Genomic DNA, 14656 nt, shown 5'->3' with positions numbered 1-14656 from the left:
ATTAATTAACCAACTGGACAAAAAGAAAATATTGGTTAACTTTCTTGTTTTCTTTCCCCAAAAGTATACTGTTTTCCTTTCTGGTACCAGAGTAGTGAGAAAAAACACCAGTGGATAGTTGGATAATTTTTTTTACTGGCTAGAAAACCTGACCTATGTAAGCTTGTTAAAGCTGACACCTTGCAGAGGCTCCTGTACATGTTGAAAGTCGTTCAGTCACCAGCTCAGAATCTGGCCATTACTCGTGCACATGACAATGTGTATTTGCTGGAAAGCAACAACTACTTTGAAATAGGAAATAACACAATGCATTGCGTACTGCTCATCCTGTATAACCAAGGAGAGTATTATGCAGATACATGCACACACATGTGCATGCATGTGCTAATATGTAAAATATGTATGTATTATAAATATGCATATAAATAAGTATTATCTTCTTAGTTAATGCACAGTGTTTGGATATACAGTGTATGAATGATATTTTTCTCACAGCCTCTTTTATCCACTCCTTTTTTCAGACATTGCCATGGGATCTATGGACGGTAAGCCTGACGTATATATTTCCGTACCTCTGATTTTGTAACAACCTGAAGTCAAATTTACAATGCTTTTACCAAAAGACAAGATAAAGAATTTATGGAGGATGATACTTTCAAGTATATGAAGCCACTGTTGCTTGGCCTACAAAACCTAAGTGATGTCAGTAATCTAGGCTAATAAAATTCTCAATCATTATAGCTAAGTGTTTTGCTTTTACTGTGCCTGAATTAGAGGTATTAGAGTGTAATAATGGACGTTAATCACTTGTTTTAATTACCTGAAGGTGTAGTTCCTCAGGACTTTAACCCAATGGACAACCATTTTCTCAAAATTCATGAAGGAAGTGAGAATTTTGTTTGTGGGCATACAGTGAACTGGACTTATTCACAAAAAAACCTGCTGCTGTAGAAAATTGTATGAATCCTTCCTTCTTCCTTCTCATGCCAATCAGATACAATGATCTGCAGGAAGGAAACAACTCATTTTTGTGAGCTTTCTTTTGACTTTATGTCATGGAGTTAGCTGGGTTGACTTGACATGGAGTCTGGTACATTCATTTTTGACCTTTTGTAGCTTCAGCCAACACAGAAATCTGTGAATGCTTGTCATATATTAAGATTTCCAGCACTGTTTTTTGAACAAATACCATATGTGATGTATATTAAATGTTTGTCTCTTTCTATCTAGTCAGGTTAAATAAAGCCTGAAAAAAAATCACATATGTAGACTACCCAGAATTTCAAGGCTTCAAATATCTAGAGCAGCTAAAATATTGAGAAGTGTTGTGAATGTATTGCTCTAATCTTACATTAGATAGCTTTAACAATGTCTTGGTTTTGCACAGTTTTATTTATAATATTTTAATATTGTGTAAGTATTCTAGATTGTAATTATTTTTCATCTTTACTCTAGTTTAAAAAAAAAGTAGTGGACTTCACAGCTAAATGTTTGAAATTAAGGATACTCATTACAAAGTTTCTCTTAATAAGTTGAGTGCATAGTAGTTGTTTAACTTCCTGGGAACATTTGTATCTGTTCAAAGTGGCAATGTAGACAGCAGGTTTGTGACTCAATGCCTTACTCTGTGTGGATGTAAATGCCTCTACAAGATAATGGAGAATCAGAGCTGCATGCTCAGGGTCCTCTCTATTGCCTGAGTGATACAATGATGCCTGAGTGTAAATACAAGCCCCACTACTACTTGCGTTGCTTCCTTTCTTGTCACTGTCTCACAGAGCAACTACTCTTTTCAATAGAGATGTAATAGGATTCCTGCAATAAAAATGTCAGTGGCTCACAGAGGAAAGCAAGATGTGACTTTTTTTAATAATGTAATGCAGAGGGTTAAAATTCAAGGGCCTGGGATTAGTCTTCTGTGGAGTGGCAGGAAAGAACCTGTTGCTCCTTCCCCACACTGGTAGCTCCTGGTTAGGGAACTGCTAATTAATGAACTGCTGCTGTAACAAAGTACATTATGGTCTTCTTTTCTGTATATGTATATATTTATATGTATATCTTTATATTCATGACTTTATATGTATGACTTTATTCTATACAGACAAGCAGTGAATTGGTGCAGCCGGTAAGCAAACCTCCCCCCAAAACTGCAACCACTCTAGAGACATGCTTAATCGGTGTGGTGTAATATATAGTTTTCTGGTTTTGTCTATCAGTGCTGCTCTTTTGCATTATAATCTATTGCCTCCAAATGTTGCAAACCACATAGCTTTTCCTTAAATGGCTTAATTTAGTCACTTCATTCTTTAAATTAAATTTGCTCATGTAAAATATAAATTTTGTGTTTTCTCATCAAGTCCACCTTTATCTTTTTCATCTTGTGTTTTTTCTTTGCTTTTCTGTCTGCTTAAAGCCTGACTCTTCAAAAAGTCTTTCCCTGTGTAACCTGGTCATGGAGGAAACCCCAAACAGTGGGTCGTCAGAAGATATTAACAGATCTCAAACTAATCTAGGTTCACTCAGCTGGGGCCTAGATGTTAGCACACCCAGTGTCAGCCAGGAAATTACTGCAGGCGGTTCTTTGCTTTTCCATGAGGCAGAGCAAACCTCAAGCGAATCCATGGGTACTCTGCCTGCTAGTGTTTGGCCTGCAGTAGGTGAGCAGGAGGATGCTGCACCAGGGTCAGCTTCTGTAAACGAAAACCAGAGGACTTCACTGGAGGACCAGTTGGATGCCAAAAATGTCCTGTGGGAAGATGTGGTGACCAATCAGCCTTTAGAGAACATAACCAGTTTTGAGACACCTATCCTGGGAACTGATAGCTTGTTGGATGAACCCCTCCCATGTGATGTGCAAAAGGCAGAGGAAGAGCATGAGGAAGACGAGTGGGCAGGTGTCAAGCCAAGTGAAAAGGTAGAGACCGGAGCTAACTACAAGGAGGTAGAAGGTACAGAGGAACTGGAAGAGCAGGGTTGTGAAACCAAAGGAAACAGGGAGGCAGAACTTTATAAGGGTTTAGCAAAATCAGATCTTGAAATTTTAGTCAGCACAGAGGTAGAAAATTTACATGCACTTGAAGATAATGATGAGGATACTGGGAGAGCTAGTGGTGCTAACCTAGAAAACCCTAGAGAAGAAGAATTCAAACAGGTCAATGTCACTGAGGAGGCAGATGGAGAAATACCATTGTTGAGCACAGGGCTGGAAAGCGGGGACAAAATAGTAGTGTACAACTGTAAAACTATAGAAAGCACTGGCACTGAACCTGAGAGAATCCTTGGTATCTGGGATCAGGACCATGAAAGAACATCTGAGGATGCCTTAGACCAAACTGACAGTGGTGCTGGAGAGAATACATCCATAGAGTGTATAAACATGAGGACATGTGTTGACCTACAGATAACTGACGACACAGGAAAGTACTCTACAGATACTGTGACCAATCTGTGTCATGCTGAATTATTCAGTGCAGAAGAGTCTGGTAAAGGAACTGAAGACAATAGCATCATCCACCTCCCAAATGGTAGTACTGGTACTGAAGGTCAAGCTGATGCTGACATGCCCAAATGTCTTGGGCACTGCAGCCCCAAGACAGCCGATGCTGCTAACACAGGCTGTGGTAATCCTTGCCTGGATAATGCAGAAGACCAAGTGACAGGTAGGGCAGCAGCAGCAGTCACTGAAGAGCATCCTAGTAGCAGTGGTGTTCCTGAAGCCTTGGAAACAGATCCCTGGCAGGCAAACTGGGATCCAACAGTTACTAATGATTCCTGGGGTTTTTCTAATCTGTCAGATAGCCAAGCCAATGGACTGGATAATTGGCCCTTTTTCCCCAAACAGCAGACTCAGAGGAAGGTAACATGGAAAATATTTGGTTGGGCATTAGTAATAAATGGTCTACCAAGACTTAGGAGGTATTGATAACAGCTGGGGAGAAATAGGTGCAGCACAGGCAATAAATTCAGGAGACACCAGTAAAACAAGGTCATCCTGGGGAGCAGGCAGGCATTAACAATCCTGGACTGAGCAAGGAGATAGCTAGACCCTTGGCTCTGTTTCAATGGGAATTCCAGAATGCTAGCACCGAGAGTTCAACTAGTCCTAAAGACAATGAGACCAACAACTCAGATTTATCTGAAGATGAAATTGCTAACCGAGATATGGATGTTGTACCAGAAATTGAGGCTGATAAAGAAGAGGTACCTACCCCAGTGTGTAGCCTAGTCTAGACAAAGAGTTCCTTAGGCCATGCATAACCGTGTCATTTAAAAACATTCCATTTGTGTGTTTCCCACCTGCCCTTCCTAAGCCTGTGCTATTCTTTTTTTGAAAAATTGCCATGCAACTGTTCATAGTGTGGTACCCTTCAGCCATGTAATGAAGCAGGCTGACAAAAATGCATTTCAAAATGGTGAATGAAGCTTTGATTGTGAAGGCACATTGTGGTCTCGCAGCTTTGTGTTTTACTCGTATATCTTTAAATGCACCTAGTCTTTTTTTTTTATTGTTTTGTAAAAATGCTTAAGTTACTCTGCTTTTTCTCTTTATTTTTGTTGTTTTATTTAAACCTGTTATGCCTGTTGTAAAATAGCACGGTTGACAAATTTCTTGCTGCTATACCCTTTTTTTTTTATGTTTGGCCTACATTTTATTTTGCAAATAAAAATGTTTTGATTCATGTTCTGATCTAGTAAACAAATGATAATTTGTTCCAATCTTCACTTCTACTTAGGCATCCACCACAGCATTTAATGGATTTGCACAGGTAAGAAATAAAAAGGTGTTAAGATAATTTTTTTTCTGTGCTATTAGGAGGGGATTAGAACTGGCTATACAATTTCAGGAAGTCTGTTCTACAGACAGGCTGCATAGCAGTGTCATACTGTCTCAAATCCAGACTTTATCTTGTTCTCGGAAATTCTTCTTAGATGTTACTAGAATGATTCTATACTCTTAGGACTCTTGGACTCACTGAATTTAATAGCAAAAATCTGACTACCTTTCTGGGATGGATTTTTTTCCTCCTAAAAGGACTGATTTAGCATTTTTATTGTGCTCTTTTTTGAATTTTTCTCACAATCCCCAAATCCTGTAAAGAACGGTTTCCCCAGTTTCACATAGTTTCAGTGATTCTGTATGATCTATATATAATGAGGGGTTTTTTTCCTCCATCTTACTTTCAGTTAGGATATATTTTACTCTCAAAGTTAAATGTAAAGTATTTGTTTGCTGCTGTGCTGATAGTGAGACTGTGTTACCCATCACAGAGATACAGCACATGAAGACACCATGTTTATGCTTTCAAATTTCAGGGCTGTGTCAAGATCCCAAAATTTCAGGTGGATAACCTGGGACCTCATTGTTTTCAGCATCCTTTCAGAGACTGGCTCATCCACAGCACACGCTGTACACCATATTTTAAAAGCACCCAAAAAGACTCAGCTTATACAAGGACAGAAATGAGTCTTCCCCGTGCTTAACAGTCTGCTCCAGGACATTAGTTTAGTAAGGATCTGGAAGGAAGGGGAAAAACCACGAAGCACAAACCTCTAATAATTAAGGCAAATGTTGGTCTGGAGGAAATAATATCTGCTGCCCCACTGCAGTAGGAAAATATTTGGCCCAGCAATATTTGCAAATGAATTGGTTCTGAATGAGCGAGGTGTTGGAAACCCTCTGTATTTCTACTTCCTTATGCAGGTAAATTTTGTATCTGTAATTACTCTAGTATTATTCAAATAAAAGCCAGGATCAAGAACATATGAAAGTAGCTTAGAGCTAGTGTAATCTCCAAGCACAGCCATGTGTTGTCTGCAAAAAGTTTCACAACTGGGAATTGCATTGTACCTGAACAAAGTCCTTGCAAATCTCATATATTTAATGAAGGGTTTTCACTGCCTCTAGTGAGGTGAAAAACTTCTTGGTTAGACGGATTGAAATTAATTGAATACAATTGAAAGAGAATGTCTTTAATATTAATAGTACTTAGATAATCTAAGTAGTATAAAATAATTATAGTTAGGTTGTTTTGTTCATCTTATTCTGTGTGAAGGTACTTTGATAGACATCTGTAAATATCCTGTCTCAATACTTTTTTCATTTGTTTTTCACTTTCCATATCTAGGATGTGTCTGTATTACAGTGCATTCAAGTGAGATAGACAGAGCCTTTGGTAAGGGTGGCTTTTGGTTACTTTTTTAAATGCCTTTAAGAAAAGGCATTTTTATTCTTCCTTTGGGCAAAGAGATTTCTGGGTTTTGTGTGCTTTCCATCCTTTAAATCACAAAAGCTTATACAGCTCTTCCTACCTGGAAGAGCTGGTGGGTGATATGATTGTAGTTTGAATCCATACTCACTGAACCAATCTTTTACAAGGATAGCACCAGAGCAAAGAAAGAAAACCAGAATATTCTAAGATATATTTACTTTAAAAAGATGTCATTAAACCGTTTGTTCATTTATTGCATTAAGAAATTACTAGAATAAATACTGTCGTCCAGTGTAGAGCAAGCAGGTGATAGTACGTCATGACTGTTAAATTCGTACAATATTGCTGTAGTTTTAACCACTCACACCATATTAATAGTAGGAATGATTACTTCTAAGGACTGGACCAATCTTTTGAAAGTCATCACACCCTGGGCAGTTTCTTAGCTCCTCGTACAATCTTTGGTTAGCCTGAGTAAGGATGTGAATAGCAGCATTGCTGGGTGAGTTGCTATAGTTACTTAATAGCAGCAGAGGGATATTCAATATTATTTAATGTGGCTTTTGTATAATGCCTCTGGTGGTGTTTGTGTTCATGATGGTTACTAAATATGGTGAGAGTATTTTTACTTGTAGCTGAAATGTGGTACCTCGTCTGAAGTCTGCTTGTCAACAAATGACTTGAAGTACATCAATGCAATCTGCTTTATAACATTACGTGTGATTTTAAGCCTGAAAGAATCTTCCAGCATTAAATCTCAGGAAACTCATTAGTCACCTTACTTGGGATAAATCTACTTTGTGTTTCTTATTTCAGTCCTATTTCTTCTTTGTGAAATTTTCTAGAGCTGTAATTATACACTGCACAGAGGGATTTTTGCACAGCTTGACGCAATATAGTGAATGCTTCTTTATGCTACGCCAGATCCTGAAGGTCTTGCATAGGCAAACTTCTCTGTACCTCATTAAAAATTAGTCTGCTTAAGGTATATGTGAGTAAAGAATTGAGATGTTATGGGTTTTTTCCTGAAAAATATCAGCAAGAGATTTTAGTATTTTAAAGAATTTCATGAAAGCTATCCCTTCATGTCTCACGGGAGACATCACATTCTAGCCAGCTGCCTGTTATCAACTGCGAAGCAATTGCTTTTGAGCTCCATATTATGCTGAGCAATTTGTTCATGGCAAATTAATCTATTGGGGTTATTTTATCTGGTTGAGTCAACCATCTTTATAAATGGAATATGCTGAGCACTGCTTGGAGCTCTCCTTGTATATGTGCATGTGATGTTTGGCAAGGTGATGTTTCCATTGGACATTGCACTTCTTCTGTGAGCTGTTTTGCCACAAAACTGAACTTGTTTCAGGGCTGGTGATATTTGATAGATCCTCTTGCTCAAAAACAAGCTGAGGCCAGAATTTAAAAGGGTCGAAATCCCAATAGTGGGTTGATAAATGCATGCCTTCTAGGCGATTGAGAGTTCAAGAGAAAATGCATTTTAATAAAAAACCAGGGATGATTTTCACACTGCTAGAATTTAGTCAGTTAGTGTTTGCCCTTGTGCATATAAAAACTGTTTGAGTGTCTGCTAATTGCTTCTTACCTTCACTGGAGGAGGGACTGTATTTTCCGAGAGCAGACGGAACTAGGGAGTAGAAGATAATTTGAAAACTCTTATTTGAAAACCAGGGTTGGTACACATGGGTGCCAATTTCAACTTCTGGCCTTGCTGTCAGTTTCTGGAGCATTTTGGAGCAACTCTGGGTACCTTCCCCCCCCTTCCATGACCTCTTACTTTAGCTCAGAAAGCTATGCTTTCTTTAGTTGGGAGGGAGGGATGTAAAACTGGCACATTTTACATATAGAACACGGAGGATGAAAATGTCCTTTAGATGCTGGCCTTTGCCAGGGGCAAAGCTCAGTAAGATTGAGCCTGAAGCAGTACTGTGCCAGGCACAGTTCCCTTTCCCCTCCTCCATTCCCACTATCATGTGCTCCTCAACAATTTTTCCACTGTCTGCTTAAAAATCAATAACAAAAGGCCGAGGCTGAAGAAGCGCCACCTGGGGAACTTAAGGTCGAGGAAACTCCTGCTCCTGCTGCTGTTATGGAAAAGGAGGCTGTCCCTGGTGAGCTTGCTGAACCAGCAGAGCAGGCTGTGGTGAGTAATCTCTCCTGATGCCACCTCTCGGCCCTCATCTGAGACACCTTTCATTATGGTGAAATGTGCCTGCTGCATTTTAGCCATCCTTTCCATTGTCACCCTCCTTGGCTGGTTTCCCCAGTGCCTGACTGTGTCACAGCATGCCTCTCCAGCACTCATCCTCCTTTCAGCCCTAAAATGTCATTCCTCTTATGTTTCGCATTTTAGACTGAAGTTCAGCTGAGTGATTTAGGTTCACAGGTTGTTTGATTCCAGACGAACTTCAGAAGGGGAAAGAACTGATGCCATTTTTAAACTACCTTATTAACAGTTTTCCTCATTTCATTTCAAGCTCTAAGCCAATGTATGTCTTGTACGGTCCTTACTAGAGCATGAAAATTCCAGAGAAAAAAGTGATTGTAATATAAATGTCTACAAGACTCATGGTTTTAGAAGCCAGTTGTGAATCAAAGAGGGAACTCCAAACACCAATTTGGAGATTTTTTACATGCCAGCATTCAGGAAATGATGAGAGGAGAAGAAATTACAGGTCTGCATGAAGAACAAAGCAGGTCACACAATATCACTACAAATTAAGAGGTGGTCTGAGGCAGTAGGCATGGGGTTTACTGCTAACTAGCATCCCTTTTTATACAGGTATCTCAGTGAATATCCTTTTTGTCTGAGGTTCCTCTTCTACATACTGTTGTCAGAAGGTCTTGGTGATATACCCACAGGCTAAGAAACCCTGGAGGAAAAATGCATCTGTTTTTGTAGTCTGACAGCTTTCATGCTTTCCTCAAGACAATAACATGGTCAAAGGCTCTAATGAGCGCTTGCCGCTAGTAGAATATGCAGATTACTGGATGAAAAAAAGAGATTGGGTTTTGTGAGTTCTTCTGCTACAGAAGCTGGTGGAAGATGTATAAGTGTGCTTTTTTGACTATTGAGCACAGTTTGGTACCGTAAGTGTTCTCAGAAGAACAAGGTTTAAGCTTGCTCAGCTGCACTTGGCCTTGAGAAAGTCCGTACGTGTCTTCAGCTGTGAAGCAGGGATGATGATACCCAATTCACCGTAAAATTAGGTGGTTTTCAGTAAGCCCTTGATACATTGCCACATGGAAAGCAATATTAAGCTAATGTAGATGCAAATTAGCTGAAGAAAGTGGAAGTAACTATAGATGCACATACAGATGTGGCAGCAGAGAGCATGGATAGATAACCACTTATCAGATATGAAGCTACTGTAGCATTTCTCGGAGCATCTCTGGAGCTCATTTTTATTAATGGTAATGGCTTCAATAAATGGTGACATTTATTGATGACTCCAGGTTGGGTTGTGTTGTTGACTTAGGAGGATAGCATTAAGCCCACTAGCTCTACCTGCTAAGGACAGGCTGGTTGTCTGCTGGCAGCGTTAGACCTGCGCAAAAGCCACAGGTGATATTATGGAAAATGTCTTCTCTGGATCCCTTTCCCCACATGGTGTGGGGCAGCCCAGTTCTAGTTCCATTTCCATCTGAGGAACGATTTCCAACGGCTGAATGTGGATAGGGAGGGGAGACTCCAGCACCAGGGGTTTCTTCAGGTCCTGAGTCTGGAGGGGAGAGGTACTCTCCCCTCTCTCCACCCACATGGCCCCATGGCAGGCACAGAGACAGCACACGGGGCGTGGAGAGGAGGCAAGAGAGAGAGTTTATTGTTGGGGGGGTTACATTATAGGGTTAGGAGGATTCACAGGGTAACCAATTACAGGTTGCAGGAAGGGGTTAACAACCAATAGGAAGAGGTTAACAAAGGCCAATGAGAACACCTCAGGACATCTTCTCAGGACACTCCTGATATAACACTACCATGGGGGGTCTTGGGAAGAAGAAAGCACAAGCCAGCAAAGAGACTACAAAAGGCCATTTTGAAGCATGTTTAAACCAGAGTTTCTCATATAATGCAGATTTACTGCCACAGTCTTCAGCAGAAGGAATTAGGTACTAGCATTGGTTGCAAGGCTGTGGAGTGCAGTAGTTTATTAAAGATGTAGTTTCTTAAAGATGAATTGATGAGTTTGCCTGAGTGGTTTCAACTATCTGTATCACAGGATTAAAAAAATGGTATCCAGCACAAATGATACAAAGAGAGAGGTAAAACTTTAGCTGTAGCACCTGCCTAATTCATTCTTCCCTTGGTCCTATCTTTCTAATGGAGGAAAAATAATTTATTGTGTGAGGAAAGGTGGGCAGTGCTACGTGGCTGTTCTGCAGACTTTGGGGAAAAGGGCAGATAATACCTCTCTCTGTCCAACCCTACCCTTTCTCTGTGGACTCCTAGCAACAATGCAGGTATGGAGGGAAGCAGTCCCAGTATGTTCCCTAAAACTGTTTAGGGTTTGATTCTGATTACATTTGCATGAACTTTGAGTATATGTTTCATATTTTTAATTCACTTTTGCTTGATTCCATGGCACACACTGGAGCAAATTACTTCAGGATCATCCCCTTCTAGTAACATAACTCAGTGGTCTATGGAGACCAGGCTCTCCCCTCCTGTGTGTTTCCTTTTTACTTGATATAAATCACAATAGTAACTTGTTAACTCCATAGTAAGGCAAAGAATGAAATTTTCTATGTGAAGCACATTGTTTTGTCAAACTGTTGTGCAGAGTGCCCCATGTAAATTTGATAGTTTGGAATAAGAAGAGGGAGGGAAGGTGGAGAGGGAAGGAATAGGAAATCAGTCACTGATGATTTCTTCTCTTCCTGTGAGTGAATGTCAGGGAATAATGTGGAAGAACAGATATTAATGAAGGTGAAAAGGTGGTTTTATTTTTATTATCTCTAAGGGTTTAAGGAGGAAAAAAATGTAAAAGAAGTTCCCCATTTTCTAAGAGGAAAGCAGCTCCTTTTTGCCTTACAGTAAAGACAAAGCAATGCTCTGAAGCCTGTTGCACATCTTAAGCACTAATTAAACAGGCTGTGACTGCAGCACCATGCATTTGATCGTTGGTTGGCATGACCTTTTCAGGTGATCCATTTTGCTGCTGAGGAGTTCTGGGTCCATGGTTTGTCATCAGCTGCTCTGGCTGAGTTGCAGGACTGCAGAGCTGTTATGAGAGAGGCAGAGAGAAACGCATGCAAGAGACAGGCAATTTAAGAGCAACCCAGAAGAAATAACATAGGCATTAAATAGAAGTTAAGAGTTTTGATTAGGTTTGTTCTTGGTTTTTTGTTGCTTTAGTAAAAGTGAAGTTGTCCTTGCTAATTTGGGAAAATAAGCTAGAAGTGCTGATTTTAAAAGTGCCCTAAAATTGGTCATTCTGCATTTGGCTCTGAAAGGTTGTTATTTCAGGAAGGGCTTTCCAGGACTTGGCAAAGAAGAGTTTTGAAGATTAGGATTAATGACAAATATGATCAAAGCTAAGGAAAAGTACACTGAGTTGCAAAAGATTAAAACATAATTTCTCAATGTTCTGTGTTTGTTTGCTTTATGAATGACAATTTACTTTAAAAGGGAAGTTGTAAAATACTGATAGATGCTGCCTTATGGAAATCTTTAATCAAGTTTAGTTACTTCCAGTTTGGAGTGACAGCCGCTACTCAGTTTCACTTTTCTATGGTAAGTTTCCTGTCACATCCTATTAATCCAGGAAATTATGACATATATTCTTCATTGTAGGAACTTCACGTAAATCTTCTAGTAGGATGTTCATTTAAGTTATGGAGAAAATGGTCCAGGGGATAGAGTACCACTTGCCTCGCAGGGTATTTTGAATTCAGTTACGTGCTGTTCATAGTCTGCCTGATCAAGGTTGTCAAAATACCATTAGAAGAGCTTGTCAGAACTGCTGCCTGTGATCTCATTGTATATTTTGTCTTGATTCTTCAGGTCTCAAATGCCATAGAACAAATAAAGTTTTTATTAGTATCTGTCAGCAGGTGATCTTTTTGGAAGGGGATAAAATGTTTGGTAATTAAAGGCACAGGATGACCGTGTGTGCCGACAGAAAAAAGTGACCATGGTAAAACATTCGTGCATGGAATTCTACACACAGAAACAGTTGTTTCCTTGTTCCCATAGCATCCCCAAAGGCAGCTGTAACATCCCAAAGGATAGTCTAAAGGATATCATGCATTAACCACTGATTTATTTCTTTTCAAATAATACTACCCACTCTCAACACATCAGTTTTTCACATTCAGTGAAGATGACGTGAGGACATCATAATAAGTGAAAGCTTATGACATGTTATTTCCCTTTCTTCGTCAACTACACATGAGACATAGTGTAGTTCCTCCTCTTGGAATTCAGAGCACTGTTTAGACATCAAACTTTTCTACTTCCATTGCTTCCATTAGTTGGGAAAGGGCCTCTCAGTACTTTGGGTCTGATGCCTGCCTGGACTCTGAAGTTCTCCCATTAAAGCAGTCAGACACACAGCTAAATACTGCCAAAGCTGTGTATAGCATACCTTCTGATAAGCTCTTTGCAGACACTGAGCAAGTACAGCAGAGGCCAGGAAACAGCCTGCAACTTCAAGAGGTATCTAATTATGGTTGAATCCCACTGTACCGTGCAATTCACAGTGCCCAATAGTGGAGCAGTGTATTGTTTCAGAGTGCAGTACAATGGTTAGATACAGAAGAGCAGTCAACTGTGTCCAGATTCTGGGGGTGAAACTAAGTGCAGGTGCACAATTGCAGCATAAGGCTATTAAAATATATAGCTCTTGTATACAGAGAGAACTGATGCATAGTGTCATTCTGTTGAAGGCAGCAGAAGAAGATTTTTCTCTCTGGAACCAGGGTGTTAGTTTACTAATGTTATTTAGTCATCCATTTTAGTAGGCTTTCATGCTCTAAAAATTATACAGTTTATGCTACCATGCCTCTCTTCTCAAACTTCACTATCCACAGAATCCCAACTTCCAGCTAATCAGAAAAGCAAAATGCTACTAATTTGACTAGTCAAAATATGTATATGTATATATTAGATTCTTCTGCAAAGATACCCAAAGCTGGATGGATGGGATTCTTACTACAGAATATTGCCAGGGAATTTTTAAGAAAATGTCAAAATTCCTGACTTTAAAGTGTAAGATTATGATAATTTCTGAATGTAAATTGTAAATACAGCTGATGGCAGAAATTCAGCACTTTTTAATGGTACAAGTAGGGAGGCATCTGTCTACTGACTTGCAGTTGAATAAAGCCTTTACAGGCAACAGTACATTTCTGCTGTACAAAAGAAAAAGTTTCTCTGGATGGCTGTGTGCATGCATACATCACTATAGAGTTATGAAATATTTATACTGCTTTAGTTGATATTTGTTTTGTTCTATTTAAGACCCTCTACAGTCTCCTCAAACTTACTATAAAATTGAAGACCCCATGGCAGAGGCTTGGCATCTTCAAAACAATTGGAATTAATAATTTTTAAAGAAAGTTATATAACACTGCAATTTTAATGGTGATAAGGCTGTAAGAGGTTTCTGTGGCAACACTGCTGTCAGCAGCTGCCTTTCCCTGGCATCTGGGCATGTTTGGGGCTTATGAGGTGACCACAAGTAATACTAGAAGATTAGAGTAGAAAAAAAATGAGAGATATGAAGTTTGCATAGAACTCAGCATTCTTTTATTAAAAAAGAGACATGCAACCATTTCAGCTGAAACTTTAAGAAATTTTGGAGTGACAGTTGTGGGTGTGTGAAGGCAGGTGACTGGAGCCTGAGTATTTGAGGTCTCCTAATTTCTGATTGCTAAAGCAGGTGGTCCAGTCTACCATACCCCTCATATATGTTTGCATAACTTCTTTTCACCCTTACAGCTCTTTAGAAAAATCTGACCTAGCTATGTTTGCAAAGCAGCTTCAAAATTTATTAGCAAAGTGGGTTTCCATAACATATCTTTGACTTGTTTTTGCTTAGCAGTGCATCTTTAGAAATAGCCTGTGTCTGCAGAGGGTCAAACCTGAACAGCAAAAAAACACTTCCAGCTTTTCCAAACAAAGCCTTAATTTTAGTGATTTTGACTGTTGACCTTCTATAGAAAAGGACCTAGTGCTGGATGGCATCTGTGCAGTAACAAGTACTGTTTGTTCCATTCGGTGCATTCAATCTTTTGAACACCTAAATGGGTGTCAGTTTTGGAAAACCACTAGATGTCTAATTTTTTAATGTCAGGCACCAGCTGCATATACTACTGAATAAGGACCTAAAGAAAGGTGATTGGGCAAAAAAAATTCTGAACTTTGTGACCCACCTGTTTTGAACAGCCTCTTTACATGAGTTGCAGTGCACCATCGATAGAAGAAG

At 39.5% G+C, this 14656-nt stretch overlaps 2 protein-coding genes across 2 annotated transcripts in view; both read left to right on the top strand.

The window, feature by feature from the left end:
• Positions 1 to 14656, top strand: part of LOC116788554 (amphiphysin-like) — a 126854-nt gene that overhangs the window by 99319 nt on the left and 12879 nt on the right. Inside the window, 5 exon segments of the mRNA XM_032691502.1 lie at positions 522 to 545; positions 2102 to 2125; positions 4734 to 4766; positions 6377 to 6419; positions 8246 to 8370. Coding sequence (XP_032547393.1) covers positions 522 to 545; positions 2102 to 2125; positions 4734 to 4766; positions 6377 to 6419; positions 8246 to 8370 — 249 coding nt within the window.
• On the top strand, positions 2348 to 4677 carry LOC116788552. The gene is made up of 2 exons (XM_032691486.1): positions 2348 to 3659; positions 3795 to 4677. Exons 1-2 carry the CDS (start codon positions 2453 to 2455, stop codon positions 3920 to 3922), a joined length of 1335 nt encoding a protein of 444 aa, XP_032547377.1. The 5' UTR covers positions 2348 to 2452; the 3' UTR covers positions 3923 to 4677.

Source organism: Chiroxiphia lanceolata, chromosome 1, assembly GCF_009829145.1.
Source record: "Chiroxiphia lanceolata isolate bChiLan1 chromosome 1, bChiLan1.pri, whole genome shotgun sequence".
In the NCBI taxonomy this organism is placed as follows: Eukaryota; Metazoa; Chordata; class Aves; order Passeriformes; family Pipridae; genus Chiroxiphia; species Chiroxiphia lanceolata.
This window is presented reverse-complemented; position numbering and strand designations above follow the sequence as displayed.